The sequence below is a fragment of the Canis lupus genome, chromosome 9, assembly GCF_003254725.2.
Source record: "Canis lupus dingo isolate Sandy chromosome 9, ASM325472v2, whole genome shotgun sequence".
Taxonomy (NCBI): Eukaryota; Metazoa; Chordata; class Mammalia; order Carnivora; family Canidae; genus Canis; species Canis lupus.
This window is the reverse complement of record NC_064251.1, coordinates 45,819,078-45,838,290: the sequence shown is the minus strand read 5'-3', so window position 1 is coordinate 45,838,290 and position 19,213 is coordinate 45,819,078. Positions and strand designations below refer to the sequence as shown.

Sequence of the window (19,213 nt, the reverse complement as noted above, 5' to 3'; positions counted from 1 at the left end):
GCATTGGGCTCCCTGCTTGGTGGGGAGCCTGCTTCTCCCCATCCCTCTGCCACTCTTCCTGCTTGTGCTCTCTCTCTCATTCTTTCTCTCTCAAATAAATAAACCTTTAAAAAAGAAATAAACCAAAAACTTCATGGCCGTATACTTTATTTATTTATTATTTATTTTTTAAGATTTTATTTATTTATTCATGAGAGAAACACAGAGAGAGAGGCAGAGACACAGGCAGAGGGAGAAGCAGGCTCCATGCAGGGAGCCCAACATGGGACTCGATCTCTGGTCTCCAGGATCACACCCTGAGCTGAAGGTAGCGCTAAACCACTGAGCCACCCGGGCTGCCCAGACCGTATACTTTAAAGGGGTGAGTTTTATACTATGTGAATTACCTCTCAGTAAAAAATAATGAATTTTTTAAACAGGAGAGCAAATAACCCAACGCTGAGCCCTAAGGGAACCTGGGCTTGTTAGATAACTGGTTAGAGCCTCAGTGTGCTCATCTGCAAAATGAGAAGAGCGGTATTCACAGGAGGATTATACACAATCATGCAGGTTAAACACTAAACATAGTGCTTTGAACGTAGTAGTTGCTAAATATATTCAAGTTCGCCTCCTAAGTGCCAATAAAAATTTTAAAACAATCATTTTCTCAGCAGCCACAAGATGTGACATAAGCTCTAGGCAAGCTCCCTTCAGACAGTCTCGTCTCAGGCAGACTAGAGCAAGGATCAAACGGGAAGGCAGCAACGTGAACCAGAGCCCACGCTCACTGCAGAAAGACTGCAGATTTACTCTGCAGCTAAGCAGTGCAGAAATAACAGGCGAGATTCGCATGGTGTAAATACAGCTATGCAGAGCGGTGGTAAAGAAAGTCAGGTAGGCAGAGATTTCCGCTTATAATTCTAGCTTGGTATACAAACAAGTCCAGTTTCCAAAATAGCCTAAGTCTGCCCTAACACCTGGACAAGTGCATGTGGCTACAGCGCAGCCCTGATGTTTAGAGATGTCCCATGCCTCACTCTCCTTATTCTGGCTCCTCAAAACCACAATGAGACAAAAACAAGCCTTACACAACCAGAATTTGCTAGCATAGTACCAAGGCAGGGGATTTACATTTTCACTGTAATTCCCATTTGTGACATTCCAAAATCAACCAGGTACTTATCAAGCACCTACCACATGCCCAGCCCTGCGAAGGATACTGTGAGGGAGAAAAAGAAGCATAAGCCATGGTCCTGCTCTCAAGGAGCCAAGCTAACTTCTGAGTTTGAAAGCAACACTTCACAGTAAACATATAAAAGGCATTGTGCCTTGCACAGAGCAGTGGTTCAGTCATCATTTGTTCTTTGGGTCAATGAATTAATAGAGGGCACAATAATAAGACAATTGTGTGAGTGTGGGGCTCACTCTAAGAACCACAAGATGGGTTGGAGTAGCTGGAAGAGGCTTGTGCCAGAGGCTGCTAGCTGCCTACTCAATATCAATTCTTCCATTTTTCCTTGTAACAGAGCCCCTATTTTATTTGAGGTGGCCACGTGCCCAGATAAAATACTACATTTCCCAGCTTCCCTTGTAGCTAGAGGTGGCTAATGAGATCTAAACAGAAATTGTTAGGAGCGGCTACCAGGAAAGGGCCTTAAAAGGCAGACCAACAACTGCTACTCACTCCTGTGTCCTTCCTCTCTTTCTTCTAATTCTCCTCTGAAACTTGAGTGTGATGGCCAGATTTCCAGCAGATATTTTGGATCATGAGGCAACCTTAAAGCAGAAAAGCACGAATACAAAAGAAGCCCAAATTCTTGATGATCACGGAGTCACCATCCTCTCCCTGGACTGCTTACTTCTGGCATCCTTTTACTTGAGAGGGAAATAAACCTCTATCTGGCTTACACTACTTTTGGGGGGTTTTGTTATATACAGCAAACCTGTATCGTAACTAACACAAGTTTCCATGAAAAAGCCAGCCATTATAGGAAGAGTTGGCTTTGTGACTGGGTAGATGGGGATAGGAGGGCATCTTGAATGCCAGAAAGAACACAGGAAAAGACACCGGCAGGAATGAGCATTGACTGAAAACAAGTGGGTAGAAAGTAGGAAATAGAGAAGCCAGATGATAGTTTTGTAGATGTCATGGAAAACAGGGATTGATGGGGGAGGGACTAGGGACCAAAAAGGAACAAGAAAGCTTGGGGCACCTGGGTGGTTCAGTTGGTTGGGTGTCCAACTCTTGGTTCCAGTTCAGGTCATGATCCCGGTGTCATGAGATCTAGCCTCATGGCTAGCTTTCACTCAGCAGGGAGTCAGCTTCTCTCCTTTTTTTTTCTCTCTCTGCCCCTCCCCTCCCCATGCATTCTTTCCCCTTCTCTCCAAAATAAATAGCTAAGTCTTTAAAAAAAAAAAGAGGAAGAAGAAAGCTTGTCTTCCTCCAAAGGAGTAAACACCAATAAACCTGGAGGGAGTAAGAAAGGAGAGAAAGAGGGAGAAGAAGAGACTTGGGGACCTTCATTATATGAGGAGACAGGAGTGTGAGCTATGGCCTAGACTTAGAACAATAATAACACCACCATCTAAGCTTTATTAAATGCTTATGTGCCTGGCTCTGTGCTATGCACTCTCCTCACACTCATCTCATTTACACTTCACAACATGTCTATGACATGGTGCTATCATCACCCACGTTTGGTAGACAAGCAACCTGGAGCTTAGAGACAGTAAGCAACTTATCCAATATAAGCCTCACAACCTTGTAGGCTGGCGCACATCAACCCTGTTTTTCAGATGAGGAATGTGTACCATTATTTCAAAGCCAGGAAAATATGTCAAGATCCTGATTTTCAAACATAAAGATCCAGAGCCAAGTACAGAGCCAATTGCTTTGTGAACAGCCTCTTAACCAGAAGAACAACAAACAGATGAGGAATAGAAAAGTTTTTAAGTCTTGGTTGTATTTACTATGTGTAGAGGAGGAAGGATTTCTTAAACCCACCCACACCCCCTGGCTGGCTGGTAGAGTGCCCCTGAGGCGTAGATAGTGCTAAGATGGTGGGGGTGAGGGGTGGAGGGAAGTAAGCATTGAGAAACCAAGCAAATAGTGATGCAATGCCAACTTCAGTTACAAATGAATCACAGCCAACCGGCAGATCATGGGTCTCAGGTAGTGTTTTAATATCTCTCTGCACCAGGGAATGGGGGGAAAAATTACTCTATCACCACTAAGGCAGAAAACACAGTACTTTGAGTTAAGTTATTCAGATACATCCACCGAACACAAGGAATTCTTCCTAGAGCAAAAATCCTATTAGTCACTCACAGGAAGGGGAAAAAACCTATTAGGTTACAAACAATTTAGGTAACATGAGTACCTAATAGGAAATGCATTTCCTATGCAGATTAAAAATACAAAATCTGGGACACCTAGGTGGCTCAGCATTTGAGCATCTGCCTTCAGCCCAGGGCGTGATCCTGGAGTCCTGGGATTGAGTCCCACATCGGGCTCCCTGCATGGAGCCTGCTTATCCCTCTGCCTGTGTCTCTGCCTCTCTCTGTGTGTGTCTCATGAATAAATAAAATCTTTAAAAATAAATAAATAAATAAAAATAAAAACACAAAATCTTTGGCACCTTGGCAGAATCCAATGGCAGGACCTCCCAAGTACAGAAATCTGGAATTCTATAACTGGCCCAGGACAACACTAAATTAAAATTATAGAGTGTCATCTTTGTAAGACTGACCTGAGTTCAAGATGATTCCATCACAAGCTGTTTGACTCCAAGTATATTACTTTACTTCTCATAGCCTCAGCACTTTACCTATAAAATGGCAGTAGTAATTTCCACCCCCTGAGATGGCTGTAAGGCTAAATGAGGTGTCTTACTGCTCCCATTACCATGACTTTGACAGAACTTCTGTCTTTAGAGTTCTCTGCTTAAAATTCTAGTAAAGAGGGTGCCTGGGTAGCTCAGTGGTTGAGCATCTGCCTTTAGCTCAGGTCATGTGTGATCCTGGGGTCCTGGGATAGAGTCCCACATGGGGCTCCCCAAAGGGAGCCTGCTTCTCAACCTGCCTTTGTCTCTACCTCTCTCTGTGTGTCTCTCAAGAATGAATAAATAAAATCTTTAACAAATTTTTTAAATTAAAAAAAGAAATGAAAAAAATTTTAGGAAAGAAAAGGCCATAGGAAAATGGAAAGAGCCTCATCCTGGCTCGTAGGCCCAGCCTTGAAAGTCATAAGCATGTGACCTTGAGGTTACTTTTAGGTCTTCAGGGTTCTGTCTGGAAGAGGCAGGAGTGGACCTGCTCTAAGATCTCTTCCTGTTCTAGGCTCTTGAATGTCACTAAGATTCAGATGAATGGTCATTCACTGCAGGATTTCCCAAGTTACCTAATGGAAAGTTGTTTCTTTATCTAAAAATGTATGGTTTCTACCCCAGAAGCCAAAGAATCCGTAAGAACCATAGAGGCAGGTCACTGACTTTTGCAGTCTTGGCCCTTAACACAGACCTGGCATGACGTAAGACCTCAATAAATTCTTGTTGAGGGGAAGAGATGAATGGATTTCAAGGGCCAGCAAAAATAGAGACCACTTGTCCTCCACTGAGCGAGTTTAATCCAAGAAGAAAATGCTGCCAATTTAAAATACTAATGATATTTACTTTGTCATCTAAACTATAACCAGAATATCAGATGAATAGTTTACCAGTCAAGGGGATGCCTAACTCTGCAAAGCCACCTTTGGGCTTTGCTAGAAGAATGTACTTTGGTTCACAAGGAGTACAGATGTGGCACAGGGCATGCCACAGGGTACAGAAGGGATGCATAAGCCCTGAGAAGAAAATGTCACCCAACCTCTATGGCAGGAGTGACATGGAAGCATGTCAACTGATCAGGCCTCTGAATGTGGGCATATTGTTGTGTCTGCCCAGTGCCCAGCTGAAGAGGGCAGATCTAAAATCCAGCAGGTGGTTTGCTCACCTGGGAGGCCAAGTCCACACAGGAGCCCCATGGGTGGGCAGCAGCCCTGATGGTTGACCCCAGCAGCAGATGGGCTGGGGTCTGCTGGGAACTTTAGCAATGAAGAAAATAATAATAATGCTCACAGACACAGGTATGCCCTTAACGGTCACTGTGTGCCAGGTGCTTTGTTAAACTCTTTAAATATTTTATTGTATTTAATTTTCATAACTATCCTGAGTGGTAGGTGCTATTATTTGAGGCAGTATAGCTTAGAATTTGAAAAAAAGGACTCAAGAGTCAGACTGCTTAGATTCAAATCCCAAGTGCCACTTAGAAGCTGAGTGACCTCAGCCAGGGTTATGTAAGCTCTCTGGGCCTCATGATACTCAAATGTAAATGGAAATTATAATAGTGCCTGTCTTTTTTTTTTTTAATAAGAATTCTTTTTTTTTTTTTAATTTTTATTTATTTATGATAGGCACACAGTGAGAGAGAGAGAGGCAGAGACATAGGCAGAGGGAGAAGCAGGCTCCATGCACCGGGAACCCGATGTGGGATTCGATCCTGGGTCTCCAGGATCGCACCCTGGGCCAAAGGCAGGCGCCAAACCGCTGCGCCACCCAGGGATCCCTAATAGTGCCTGTCTTATGAAGCTGTTGTGAAGTACAAGTGAGTCTGTACATGTAAAATGCTTAAAACAGGTACTGACACAAAGCAAGCCCTCAGTAAGTTTGGCTATTCCTGTTATTCCTAGCTAATAGAGACTGAGGTGGCTTGCCCGTAGCCTCAGACCTGGTAAGGGGCAGAGCCAGGGCACACAGGTCTGTCTTTAGAGCACCCACGATCAAACACCAGTAATTCTGGTTCTGCAACCCCCACCCCATTCATACCACCACCCTGATCCTTGTCAACAGGGCCTAGTCTTCCTTGGTACCAACCCAGGCTAACAGGTGCCAAAAGGAAGATACTAAAAAAACAGGGATTCTAACTTAAACTCTGGTTTGGCTACTACATGTAGAAACAGATAGATACAGATGTGTCTTTGTATGGGAATCTACCTCATAAGAGAAAATGGTCCTTTTCCAAGGAGGGGGACATCTCTGCCTCTGGGCTTTTTTATGTGGCTCTCATGTAGCTCTTGAGACTCAAGACCTTGAGATTGCATGGCCCAATAAAACTCAACTTTCACTGAGGATCTCTGAATACAAATAAAGGGCATGATTGCTAATAGAGAAGGAGAAACATAAGAAACATGAGGGTCAATACAGCAAGAGGGCCTCATGAGCCAAGACTCAGCCCTGGGTCCTGCTCTGCTCCTGGAAGGTTCTAGAAAGAGCCAGAGCCAAGCTAGAAAAAACGCATGCATTATAGAAAACCAAACCATCTGTGATTCAGAATGGTCTGGGAATAAGAATCTTTGAAGCACTGGGCACCTGGGTGGCTCAGCGATTGAGCGTCTGCCTTCAGCTTATGTGGTGATCCTGAGGTCCTGGGATGGAGTCCTGCATCAGGCTCCCCACAGGGAGTCTGCTTCTCTCTCAGCCTATGTCTCTGCCCCTCTCTCTCTGTGTCTTGCATGAATAAATAAATAAAATCTTTTAAAAAAGAAAAAGAAAGAATCTTTGAAGCATCAACCTAAAAGAAAATGACCTATAGTCATGGATAATTAACACTGTGGGTGCGGATTATGTGTCAAGATGTGTTCAAAGCCCTTCAGAAACAAAAATCCCCATTATTATTACTCGTATCAATGGTATGATGTAAGCAGTGTTTATTAGTCTCATTTTACAGATGAAGTAACTAAGACACAGAAAATTCAAATAACTTCTCCCAAGTTCACACAGTCTAGCTTCAAAGCCCATAGTCTTTATCAGCATTTCCAAACCTTTTTGTCTAATCCACAGAAGAAATAGATTAGGACCCAGTATATACTCCTGCATGTATACATAATCAAAACAAAGTTTTATTTATTTATTCTTATTTTATTTATTTATTCATGAGAGACACAGAGACAGAGGCAGAGACACAGGCAGAGGGAGAAGCAGGTTCCCTGCAGGGACCCCGATGCAGGACCCCATCCCAAGACCCCGGGATCACGGCCTGAGCCAAAGACAGATGCTCAACCACTGAGCCACCCAGGCATCCTGAAACAAAGTTTTAAAACAGAAAATACCATTACCACAGACAATTCACTCCCATGTTTTCTCTTCTATTCCATTTCACTAAAAAATACATCATTCAAACATTTATGTAAAACCTAATACGTATTAGACACTTCTAGGTTTTGAGGTTATGTCAGTAGATGAAAAAGATAACAATCCTTGCTCTCTCGGAACTTGCATTTTACTGGAGAGAGAGTGAAAAAGATCAACATGCAAAATCATAGCATCTGAAGCAGTAATTTGGGGGATGCCTGAGTGGCTCAGCGGTTGAACGTCTGCCTTTGGCTCAGGGCCTGATCCCAGGGTCTGGGATGGAGTCCCGTGTCAGGCTCCCTGCAAGGAGCCTGCTTCTCCCTCTGCCTGTGTCTCTGCCTCCCTTTGTGTGTCTCTTATGAATAAATAAATAAAAATCTTTAAAAAAAAAAAAAAGAAGCAGTAATTTGGTGAGTGCTATGGAGAAAAATAAACCAGGGATGGCCAAGAGTGGCCAAGGAAGGCCTCTTGATATTTTCATTCCCCACTACACTGATTTCAGTGGGCTATCACCCACATCATACCCGGCCACAGTGAAAAACTCTGCTATTAATCCCTCTACTCTAGTGACTCTATATGTCTGAAGCTCTTTCTCCTAGACTATGTGCACATGCACACATGCATGGGATTGTGTGCACAGGTGTATGCACGTATAGGCATGCATGTACGTGCGTGCACGCATGTGTGCATGTGCATGTCCACCTCCAGTCACTCCCTCACTGGGGAGGTTTTGGAGGTGTGGCCCTGACAAACAGCTGGGTTCCTTCCACAAGTCTGCCCTGCAGAGGGGTCCTGGAGTGAGGCCTAAAATACAGCCCAGGCACCACAAGCCACAGCCACAAAGTGCCAGACATGTGACCCCACCGGGAGTCTTTTTAACCCAGAGGAATGAGAATCTTTTTATCATGGGTCCACTGAAAGGGGGCACCTTTTGTAATTCATTAGGCCAGAGAGAATGCTAATTCCTAATCTTCATCAAGATGTTCTTTGTGCTAGAATGCCCTCAGGGAGAGAAGAGACAGCACACAGAAATAAAAAGAACTCCCTGGGGAAAACCCAGTGCACTGGGCATACCTGAAGGGGTGATTGATGTGGGTCTCAGGGAAGATGGGATTGGAGCCAGCTCTGAGGCAGCTCTGGTCCACTTGGGTAGCTTCCATGGAGTATTTGGAACTTGGCACTAGAGTGAAATCTTCAGACTCTTTCCTTAAGTTAAAGGGGCACATAAAAATGTTACTAGCATGGACATCAAAAGCATTACCTATGGGAAAAGCAGCCAATCTCTGCTAATGAATAAGTGTAATTGATCACAACAGATGACTTGATGGACCTTCCAAATGTGCTTTTAGCAAAGTGGACAGTTTTTCATTCAAATGCAAACTCACCCAGATAAGATCTAATAATGGAGATTTTGGAACAATCCCAGCATCAGTGATTTCTTTTTTTTTTTTTTTTTTCTCCTTCACCAAGCAAGAAGGCATCTTATGTTCCTGATCACAGCCTGACCCAACGAGACATCAATTTATGCTTTCCCAGTGACTGAGGAGACATTGACAGTTCCAGGGGCAGCAAAGGAGCAATGACAGGTGATCCTCCCATCCATATCTGTCCTTTGCTCCTTAGCCCCATTCCTACTCCCTGACCTATGAGGACTTCGGTGGCTAGGAGACATTCAGTTCAAAGCAATCATCCATTTATTCAAGAAATATTTAGTGAGCACTTACTATGTGCAAGGCACCATACGGACTGCCACAAGAGGACTCAAAGATGGCTAGGACCAGGTCCTGTCCTCAAAATAGTGGCCAAATGTGAGGAGAAACAACAAATGACAAGAAGGCTCGAGTAGAGGTCTCAGCGCACTTCAACAAGCACTTAATCTTTCGGAGCTTAAGCTTTCTCCTTTGTCAAACGAAGATACTGCACTAGACATGATCTCTGGGCACTAGGCCAGCTTGAAAACTATGGTTCTATGCCCTCCCCTTCCCACTCAGGCTCCTGGAAGCTGACAGATCAGATGCAGCCTTCTAGGAAGGGGGCAGCCAGCAAAGGGAGGGGATAGTGAGGATTTGTGTACCTTTCCCTGAGTGAAAGGATGTTTCAGTTTGGCCAGAATACAAGATACAGGCTGGGGAAAGATGGAGAGAGAAGTTCAAAAATTAAGTGAAAGATTTAAACTTTCACATCAAGGAATCTGGGGGAAAAGGGGAACCACTGTAGTTTGTGACGAGAATGGTACCATCATGTAGTGCAAAGGAATCTGACCGACCAGTGGAAGAGGAGTTGGGGGGAGGGAAGGCGGTGATGTTTACAATAGAGCATAAGGGCTGAGGCCTGAAAAGAAAGGTTCCTCCCGTGGTCTAGCCAAGCACACCATTCCATCACCCCCTGGCCCTAGCCATACTGCCTATTTTCACAAACATCCTCGAGGAGAAATCATGTTGCACAATCTTAGTGGGTTTTTTTTTTCTTTTTTTTTCAGTTCTACAAGTGATTTCAAGATAAACAGAAACATTTTATCTCCCTTCTTCCCAAGCGCCTGAGGATCAACAAGGTGAGTCAGGGAGGGGTGCAGGAAGGGGCCGGGAGCCCCCGGGACGCGCGAGGGGGGCGCCTACCTGCAGAGAAGCCGTCCTCGTGGTCCGAGCTGTTGTGGCTACAGTCACTGCCCCTCTCGGGAGAGCTGTGGCTGGGAGAGTCCCGCTCCGGCACCCGCAGGAACCTCTTGCGCCGCCACGGAGGGAGGTGCTCCCGAGCCCCGCGCCGGGGGCGCTCCTCGGCCGCCAGGGGCGAGCTCCGCCCGTCCTTGGCCTCCGCCTCCAGCTGCTCCAGGTCGCGGCTCCGGCGCTGCTGCTGCTGCTGCTGCTGCTGCTGCTGCCGCCGGCCCCCGTGGATCAGGTGCATCCAGCGATGGGGGCTGCCCGCCCGCGCCGGCTTCTCGGCCTCATCGCGGCCCCCGAGCCGGCAGGGGGCCACGAGTAAGTGGCCGAGGACGAATTTCTCGTTCAAATCCACCATCTCGAAGTCGTGATCACTGCTGTTGCCCCCATCATCCGCGACCGAGGCGTCCGGCTCGCCCTCGTCCGAGCCCCGCCCCGCGCGAGTCCCGGAGGACAACTCGTCTCCCCGGGCGCTGGGGACTGTGCCATCGTGGCCGGGGGGCGCGTGCTCCTCCTGGGGCCTGAAGAGCAGGCGCGGCTGCAACAGCTGCTGGTGGATGGCGGCGGTCAAGCTGCGCACCGCGCCCCCTGCCCCCGCGGGCCCCGGCCAGGAGTGAAGGTCCTGGCCCGCGCAAGGAGGGGTCTCGGCCGTGGCGGCCACCTCCGCGTCCCCGCGCCCGGGGCCTGGGGGGTCCGCGCCGCCGCCGGCCGCGCCGTCCTCCGTGCGCGCTGGCGGCGCCCGCTCCCGCCCGGCCGGCGCCGGCTCCTCGGCCCCAGCGCCCGGGCTGCCGCCGCGTCCGCCCTCCGGGCGCCCGCAGCCGACGTCCCGCTTCTCCCTGGCCAGGGCCGCTTGCAGGTAGGAGACTTTGAACTTCTCCTCAGCCAACACCTGTTGCAGCCGCTTCAGGTTGAGCTTGCAGCGCTCCAGCTCCCGCTCCACGTCCAGCACCGAGTCCAGCCGCATGACGGGCGCCTCCTCCCCGGGGAATTGGGCCCGCCAGTGCCGCTCAAAGTCCCGGGGGTCCCACATGGTGGCCGCCCCCTCGGGCCTCCGGGGCCCGGCTCCCCCGCGCGCAGCGGGCCGGGGTTGTGCCGGGCTCTTCCCGGAAGCCCTCGCGGGCGCAGTCGCCTGCCCTTCACTTCAGCCCTAGAAGAAAATAAGAGAAAAAAATAAAAGTTTTACCCCTTCCGCCCTTGTGCCTTTTTTTTTTTTTTTCCCCTTCTTCTGGGTTTCGCCTCCTGACGTCAGCGGCCACCCGCGGCGGAGGCGGGCGTCGGGGGCCCTGGGCCCGCCCTGGGCAGGACGCGCGAAGTCTGCGGCGTGCAGCTCCCGCCGCGGGGCCCGGAGACCCGAGGGCTGCGGCGGCTGGGGAGCCGCGGCGGGGCCGGGGGCGGGCCGGGGGCGGGGCCTCGGGGGCGCCCCCGGAGCCGCGCGGCGGACGCTAGGAGCCGCGGGCGGGAGGCCGGGCTCGCACCTTCCCCGCCGCCGCGCGCCGTCCGCGCGGGCTCCCTGCATCCGAGCGCGGGGCCGCGCGGCCGAGGGAGGCGGGAGCCCCGGCGAGGCAGCGGGCGGGGGCGCACCGGGCTCGCAGCCAGCCCTCCGCCGCCCGGCCCTGCGCAGCCTCGTCCGCCCGGAGTCGGCGCGGCGCCTCGCACCGGGAAGGAGGAGAAGGTGGGGGCGGCGGCGGGGGGAGGCGCGGCGCGCGGCGGCCGGGGCAGGTGTCAGAGGGCGCGGTCGCCGACCAGCGGGGTTGTCCTTCCCCAGGATTTATTGAGCGCCTTGAGCTAATGTGTCCAAGATCACAGAGCTGTTTAATTCAAAACTGGGGAGTGAACTTTGGTTTATGCGAGCGCCTTTTAAAGCATTCTCTCCAGTGCTCACTAGAGCTGTTCCGGCGGAGAAATGGGCAAGGGCGACAGCTTCAAGGGGTTCTGGCTGGAGCCCCCTGTGACTCCAAAGCTGAGAGTACCCGCGCCTGACAAACCATGGCAGCGGGAGCCATAGACACTTGGGCATCTAAGAGGGCCCTCCATTCCACCTCCTCGCTGTGACCTCACACGAGTCCCCTAGGGAGGAAAAGAAAGGAGGAGCTGGGGACAGGTGCCTGGGCTGGCACTGGCGGTGGAGCGAATGGGGGGGGGGGCTCCGGCTTCGACTCCCCTCCGCACTCGGCCGCCACGCGCGTTGCCCTTCCTCTTGTCAGGATTTTAGGGAAGGCCCCGGTGTCTGCACAGAGAGATCCGGATAACCTGTCTCGTGCTTGCTGCAATGGGGGACCTTATCGGTGATTCACGTTTCCTTCATTTCAAGGATGAAGAAATTGATATTCTAAGAGACTAAGTGACTTGGCAGCTGCAAACTCTTCCTGCAGACAGTGCCCTTTAGGGCCTAGAGCTAAACTCAGCAACCCTTTCCCTCAAGCCACCTACCACCTAGGTACTTGTCTCTACCTGAACTGTCTGAACAGGCTAGCCTACTCCCACTCTTCAATCCCTTTCAATACAACTCTTAAAAAAAAAAATACATCCCTTAAGGCTGGCCATTGGAAAGATACCAGGAAGATATTCTTTAGCCACAACTGAGATAGTGCCATGCTTCTGCTCAGAACTCTTCAATGGCTCCTCCTTACCTACAGGATGATGCCTAGACTGTGCGGGATACAGGAGGCCCTCCCATACATGGTCTCTGCCCACTGCTCTGCCTTCCTCCTGTGCTTTGGACTTACCAACTCCACACTGTCGTCAAAGACATCTCCCTCTTTATGGGTGACTTTTCCTCCTACTTGGAACCCTCATCCCTACACACAGGCACAACTTCCTGCTGCCTGGGGAATTCCAACCTCCTTTAGGACCCAGCTAAAGGATCTCCACCTCTGAGAAGTGGCCCCCTTTTCTGGCCCCTCTCCCTCCTCTTTCTACCACCACTCCATCTCCTCCATGTCTTTATCTTTGCCCTTACTCCACTTTATTATAACTGTTAGTGACATCTTTTGTTTCCCCTGCTTTTATAACCCTCAAGGGCAGGGTCTGTGTCTTTTCCACTTTTGTATTCTTGCTGCTTCTTTCAGAGTGTGGCAGAGAGATAACTGATCACTGTTGAATGAAAGAAATGAATGAATGAACAAGCGGGCAGATGAATGAATCTCCACCTTGTGGTTCCTGCTCCTTCTCCAGTTGTGAATCACTCCAGACTAGGAGCAGATGTGCTTCCCACAGAGGCTTCTCAACTCTGGAATTTCCTTCTTTGACAAAGTCTGTGTTACTCATTTTCCCAATATCCTTTCTTCCCTCTCTCTTTTAAAAAAAAATGGTGTGCTAGTGGCATGACTCATCATAGTGTTTGTCTTGTGTCAAACTGATGGAATGGATGTTTTAAGATACATTAATTGAGTAATTCCCCAGTCTGTGTGATTTCTCAGTCCTTCACCTACTTCCTCAAGCTGCTCTCTCTCCCACCTTAGCTTTATATTTTCTCCCTACATCTCCAGAGGCGCCACAATCTCTTGTGGGAAGGATTGAGGATCCCCCAATGCCTACAGACAACCAGTGCAGAGGTATTCCATCAAACAGAGTCCACAAGCATCTTGGCTTCTGTTAAAATTTAAGAATGGGAGAGAAATGCAGCACAGCAAGGATGGATGATCCCAGTCAACAGCATATTGATTAGAAGATGTTTCAATAGGTACATTTAAATGCACAAAGAAAAAAAAAAACCCATCAGTTACTACAAGCATCAATTTCTGAATTTGTAAATTCCCTAGGAGGATAGTTTCAACTCTGTCCTTTAATTAAAACAGCAGTATGATTCCCTTTTGGTCCAAGGAAGTTGTTACTAATACCACTAATTTTTTCCGTGAGGACCAATATAGCTGGAAATGCCAGCATACATCTTCTGTAAACAGATCCCAGGAGCAACCTTCATTGTCTCTAGCTGGTGGGTAGTTCAGCTTTATTACTTGGCTTTGGGTCATCATGGGGGCAGAGGTAGAGTGGCTGACATTTATTGAGTCCATACTTCTAGTTGCCATACATCTTTGATCTCATCTAATTCCTCACCAAAACTCTGTAAAGAAGGTATTATATTCAAGGAGGGAGGGAGGGAGGGAGGGAGAGAGAGAGAGAGAAAGAGATCAAAGAGGTTAGAAGTCACACAGCTAGTCTGATGGATTCTAAAGCCCAGTAGATTTGCAAAGGTTTGGCCCAGGTGCATCTGTCATCAGCATTCATTCATTCAATAAATATCTACTGAGCACTTGTAGGGGAACCTGGGTAGCACCAACTGTTAAGCGTTGGACTCTTGGTTTTGGCTTAAGTCATGATCTTGGGGTCTTGAGATTGAGCCCAGCATGGGGTTCTGCCTTTGACAGGGAATCTGCTTAAGACTCTTTCCTCTAGGGATGCCAGGGTAGCTCAGTGGTTCAATGGCTGCCTTTGGCTCAGGTCATGATCCCGAGGTGGTGGGATCGAGTCCTACATCCAGCTCCCTGCAGGGAACCTGCTTCTCCCTCTGCCTGTGTCTCTGCCTCTCTCCGTGTCTCTCATGAATAAATAAATAAAATCTTAAAAAAAAAAAGACTCTCCTCTCCCTCTGCTCCACCCCCACCTATCCTTCATAAATAAATAGATAAATAAATAAATAAATAAATAAATAAATAAATAAATAAATCTTTTAAAAATATATATTTGTTGAGTACCTGTTAGGTGCCAGAGTTTAGCAAATAAAGTTTAAACAATGCATATAAGACACTTCACAATGGATCTCTGACCCAACCTACTTTTCCAACCCCATTTTCTGAACTTTTTCTTCCACTTGCTGCACGCATTCAGTCTCTTAATCTGAGTCACCCTTTGAGCAGATCCATCTCCCTTTGGCCCATCTCAGATTTCTGCTGCAGCTGGCATGGGTACCTCCCACAGGCTGCTGTGGTCTCAAGCACCTACCTCTATGATTCTCCCACTTTCTGCCCCAGGGTTTTTTTTTTCAAAGTCGTGTCAATGGCATCCCAGACGGAAACTGCTAAAGCGGAAGTTAATATCCATCCCAGGGACAGTGGAAATGGGAGCTGCTTAATAAATGTCCAAGGCTACTATCTTTGAAAGGCATTTCTGAGATATACTCTACATGGTTACTCAGCGGTCCAATAGGAACGAGCCCCAGTTGTTCACAGTGGTAACCAATCCATAATGACATCTCCCTTGGCTTTCTCTTCTTGTCTGTCTCCCTCCCCTCTGCTTTCTGGGATAATCTCCTGACTAAAATACCCGCACCAGGTTGTTGTGTCGTTTCCTGCTCTCCTTCTCTGTTTTACCCACTAAGACACCCTCCAGCCTCCCAGTGCCCTCTCTGATATGGCCGCACAAGGTGCTTCACCATTCCCCCAGTTACTCCTTGGTCTCTCATGTCTTCTTTGGTCATGCTGCTTCCTCTTCTACCTGATAAGATCCTTTGTAATCTATCAAAGCCCAGCTCAACTGGGACTTTCTCTAAAGCCTTCCCTTTCCTGGGTCTAGTTAGATATGCTTATCTGCAGAGGGATTTACCTTGGTTGCAACACCAGTCACCCCACACTGTAATTAATTACAGGGCTCCTGGAGGAAATTCTGGCTCTAGCCAGCTGTCACTTCTTATTCCTCCAACTGTCACAGCACCTAATATGGTGCCAAACAGCCAGAACCCAGGACACATCTGCTGAGGAATGAATAAATGATGACTGAATGAATGATCAATACCCTACCTGGACTTTTAAAACTGTATCCTATGCCACCTTTTATTTTTTTAAGATTCTTATTTTTAAGTAATCTCTATACTCAACATAGCACTCAAACTCACAATCCTGAGTCACATGTTCTATGACTGAGCCAGCCAGGAGTCCCTAAAATGTTCCATCATGTTCTTTTGCAATCAATCCCTTCCCCCAGCTCCCAGTCACAAACAACCACAGTTTTCTGTAATTTTTGTCACTATAGTTTTGCCTTTTCTGTAATTTTATATGAATAAATGCAGTTTGTGGTTTTCGGCTGAGTGCTGAAACTTAGCATAATGTTTTTGAGTCTCATTTATGTTAAGTGTATTTCTATTTCATTCCTCCCTTTCCTCTCTCCCCAGGATTGAGAATAGGCATTTTAATGGTACTTTATCACTTTCAATCTCTATCATAAGTCCTGTGACAGAAGTATTATCATCATCTTGCAGATAAATGGATTATGGTTTGATGAAATTAAGAGAGTTGGTAAAGTTTAGATCATTCCTTCCTTTTTACTGCTGAGGCGTAGTCCATACTATGAATACACCCCTATTTGTTCATCCTTCTCCAGTTGATGGACATTTGGGTTGTCTTTGTGTGGACATACTTTTTCATTTCTCTCAAAAACAAAAACAAAAACAAAAACAAAACCCCACACAGGAATGGGATTGCTGGGTTGTATGACAACTGTATGTTTAACTTGATACGATTATTTTTCTTTTTTTTTTAAAGATTTTATTTATTTATTCATGAGAGACACAGAGAGAGACAGAGAAAGACAGAGACACAGGCAGAGGGAGAAGCAGGCTCCATGTAGGGAGCCCAATGTGGGACTCAATCCCACGACTCCAGGATCACGCCCTGGGCTGAAGGCGGTGCTAAACTGCTGAGCTACCCAGGCTGCCCAACTTGATAAGATTTTGCTTCCAAAAGCGGCCATACCATTTTCTGCTACTACCAACAAGGTATGAGGGTCCCTCCCATTGCTCTACATCCTCTGCAATACTTAGTGTTCTGAGTCTTTTCATTTTAGCCCATCTTAGTTTATATTGCTTTGATTACAAGTGATGTGTAGCATCTTTTCATGTGATTCTCGACCATTTGTATATATTCTTTGTGAAGTATCTGTACATATCTTTTTGCTCATTTTACATTGGACATTTGTCTTCTTATAATTGAGTTGTAATAGTTCTTTATATTCTTTATTCAGGCCTTTTGTCGAACATGTTTTGCAAATAACTGTCTCCTAGTCTATAGCTTGCCTTTTCATTTTTTTAATGAACTTTTTTGGGCAGCCCCGATGGCTCAGCGGTTTAGCGCTTGCCTTCAGCCCAGGGCCTGATCCTGGAGACCTGGGATCAAGTCCCACATCAGGCTCCCTGCATGGAGCCTGCTTCTCCCTCTGCCTGTGTTTCTGCCTCTCTCTGTCTCTCATCAATAAATAAATAAAATCTTAAAAAAAAACATTTTATATTTTGATGAAGTACAGTTTATTAATTTTTACAGCTTATATTAAATTGTATAGTTTACTCTCATAAATAAATTTAAAACTCTCATAAATTAATAAATAAAACTCATAAATAAATAAATAGAATTGTATAGTTTATATATATAAAATTTACAGTTCATAATTTTTTTTGCACTTTCTGTGTCCTGTTCAAGAAATCTTTGCCTAACTCAACATCACAAAGATTTCTTTTACATTTTATTCTAGAATTTGAATACTGTTAGGTCTAGTGTTTGTCTTCAATCCACTTTTAGTTAATTTAGGGCGTGATATAGGGTCAGGGCAGAGGCTATGTCTTTCCATGTGAATATCCAATGTTGCAGCTCCATTTAGTATGAAGACTCTTTTCTTTTTCTTTTTTTTAAGATTTTATTTATTTATTGAGACACAGAGAGAGAGAGAGAGAGAGAGGCAGAGACACAGGCAGAGGGAGAAGCAGGCTCCATGCAGGGAACCCGACGTGGGACTCGATCCCGGGTCTCCAGGATCACACCCCGGGCTGCAGGCGGCACTAAACCGCTGCGCCACAGGGGCCGCCCTGAAGACTCTTTTTTGCACTTAATTACTTTGGGAACTTTGTAAAAAGTCAATTGACCATGTAAATGTGGATCTATTTGTAGACTCCATTCTGTTTTGTTGGTGTATATGTCTATTTTCACAGCAATATCACTGTTTTGTTACCACAGTTTTATAATAGGTCTTGAATCAGGTAGTAAAGCCCTCCAACAGCTCCTTTAAAAATTTGTCTTTGCTATTTCTAGGTCCTTTGACTTTTGGTATAAATCTTAAAATCAGCTTGTAGGGATGCCTGGGTGGCTGGTGGTTAAGCATCTGCCTTTGGCTTGGGGATCCCAGATTCCCAAGATTGAGTCCCACATTGGGCTCCCTGCATGGAGCCTGTTTCTCCCTCTGCCTATGTCTCTGTTTCTCTCTCTCTCTCTCTATCTGTCTGTCTCTCATGAATAAATAAATTAAATATTTTAAAAAATCAGCTTGTGGATTTTTCAGAAAAGTCTATTTGGGCTTTGGGATTATATTGAATGTACAGATACATTTGTGGAGAACTTAACAATACTAAGTCTTCCAAACCATGACTTGGTGTATCTCCCCATACATTACAGTCTTCTTCAATTGCTCATAGCAATGTTGCATGTTTTCAGTGTGTAGATTTGCACATCTTTAGCTCAATTTCTAAGTACTTTATTTTTTAAAGGCTATCATAATGCGATTGTCTTTTATTTCATTTCTAATTGTTCATTATTGGACTATAACATTATAATTGGTTTTTTTGTATATTGACTTTGCATCCTGAGACCTTGCTAAACTTACACATTAGTTCTAGTAATTTTTTATCGTAGAATTATTTGGGGCTTTTATGTTTTTGTTTTGACTTTTTATTGAGATACCATTCACCTGCTATAAATCTTGCCATCTTAAAGTGTACAGTTCAGTGGTTTTAGTATATTTTCTCACTTGTATAACCATCACCATTATTTATTTCCAGAATACTTTCATCACCCTAAAAAGAAATCCTGGGTGGCTCAGCAGTTGAGCACCTGCCTTCAGCCCAGGGCGTGATCCTGGAGCCCTGGAATCGAGTTCTACATCGGGCTCCCTGCATGGAGCCTGCTTCTCCCTCTGCCTGTGTCTCTGCCTCTTTCTCTGTGTCTCTCATGAATAATAGATAAAACTAAAAAAAAAAATCCTGTGCCCATTACCAGTCACTCCCTATATTCCCCCCAACCCACTAGCCACTAGCTCTTTTCCGGACTTTTCTGACTTATTTCACTTAACATAATGTTTTCTAGGTTCATCCATGTTGTAGCATGTATTAGTAAAACATAGGAGGGCAAATATCTCTTCCAGATGGTAATTTCATTTACTTTGGATTTTTACCCAGAGGTGGGATTACTGGATCATATGGCAGTTCTATTTTTAATTTTTTGAGGAACACCCATACTGTTTTCCTTAGTGGCTGCACCAATTTACATTCTTCACAACAGTGCTTGGGGATTCCTTTTCTCCACATCCCTACCAACACTTGTTATTTCTTATCTTTTTTATAACAGACATCCTAACAGGTACAAGCTGATGTCTCCGTTGTGGTTTTGATTTGCATTTCCCTAATGCTTAGTGATGCTGAGCACCTTTTCATGTGCC

The 19,213-nt window shown here is 46.4% G+C and overlaps 1 protein-coding gene across 2 annotated transcripts in view; it reads right to left on the bottom strand.

Annotated features, from left to right (window-relative positions):
- ABR (ABR activator of RhoGEF and GTPase) overlaps window positions 1–11,051 on the bottom strand; it is a 186,369-nt gene extending 175,318 nt beyond the window's left edge. The window contains exon 1 of one of the 2 annotated variants that reach the window (XM_049114256.1): window positions 9,761–11,051. In XM_049114256.1, coding sequence (XP_048970213.1) covers window positions 9,761–10,832 — 1,072 coding nt within the window. In that variant the 5' untranslated portion in view covers window positions 10,833–11,051. The remainder of the gene's footprint in view (window positions 1–9,760) is intronic. The other variant, XM_049114255.1, reaches the window with a different exon arrangement.
- Window positions 11,052–19,213: the final 8,162 nt, after the last annotated feature.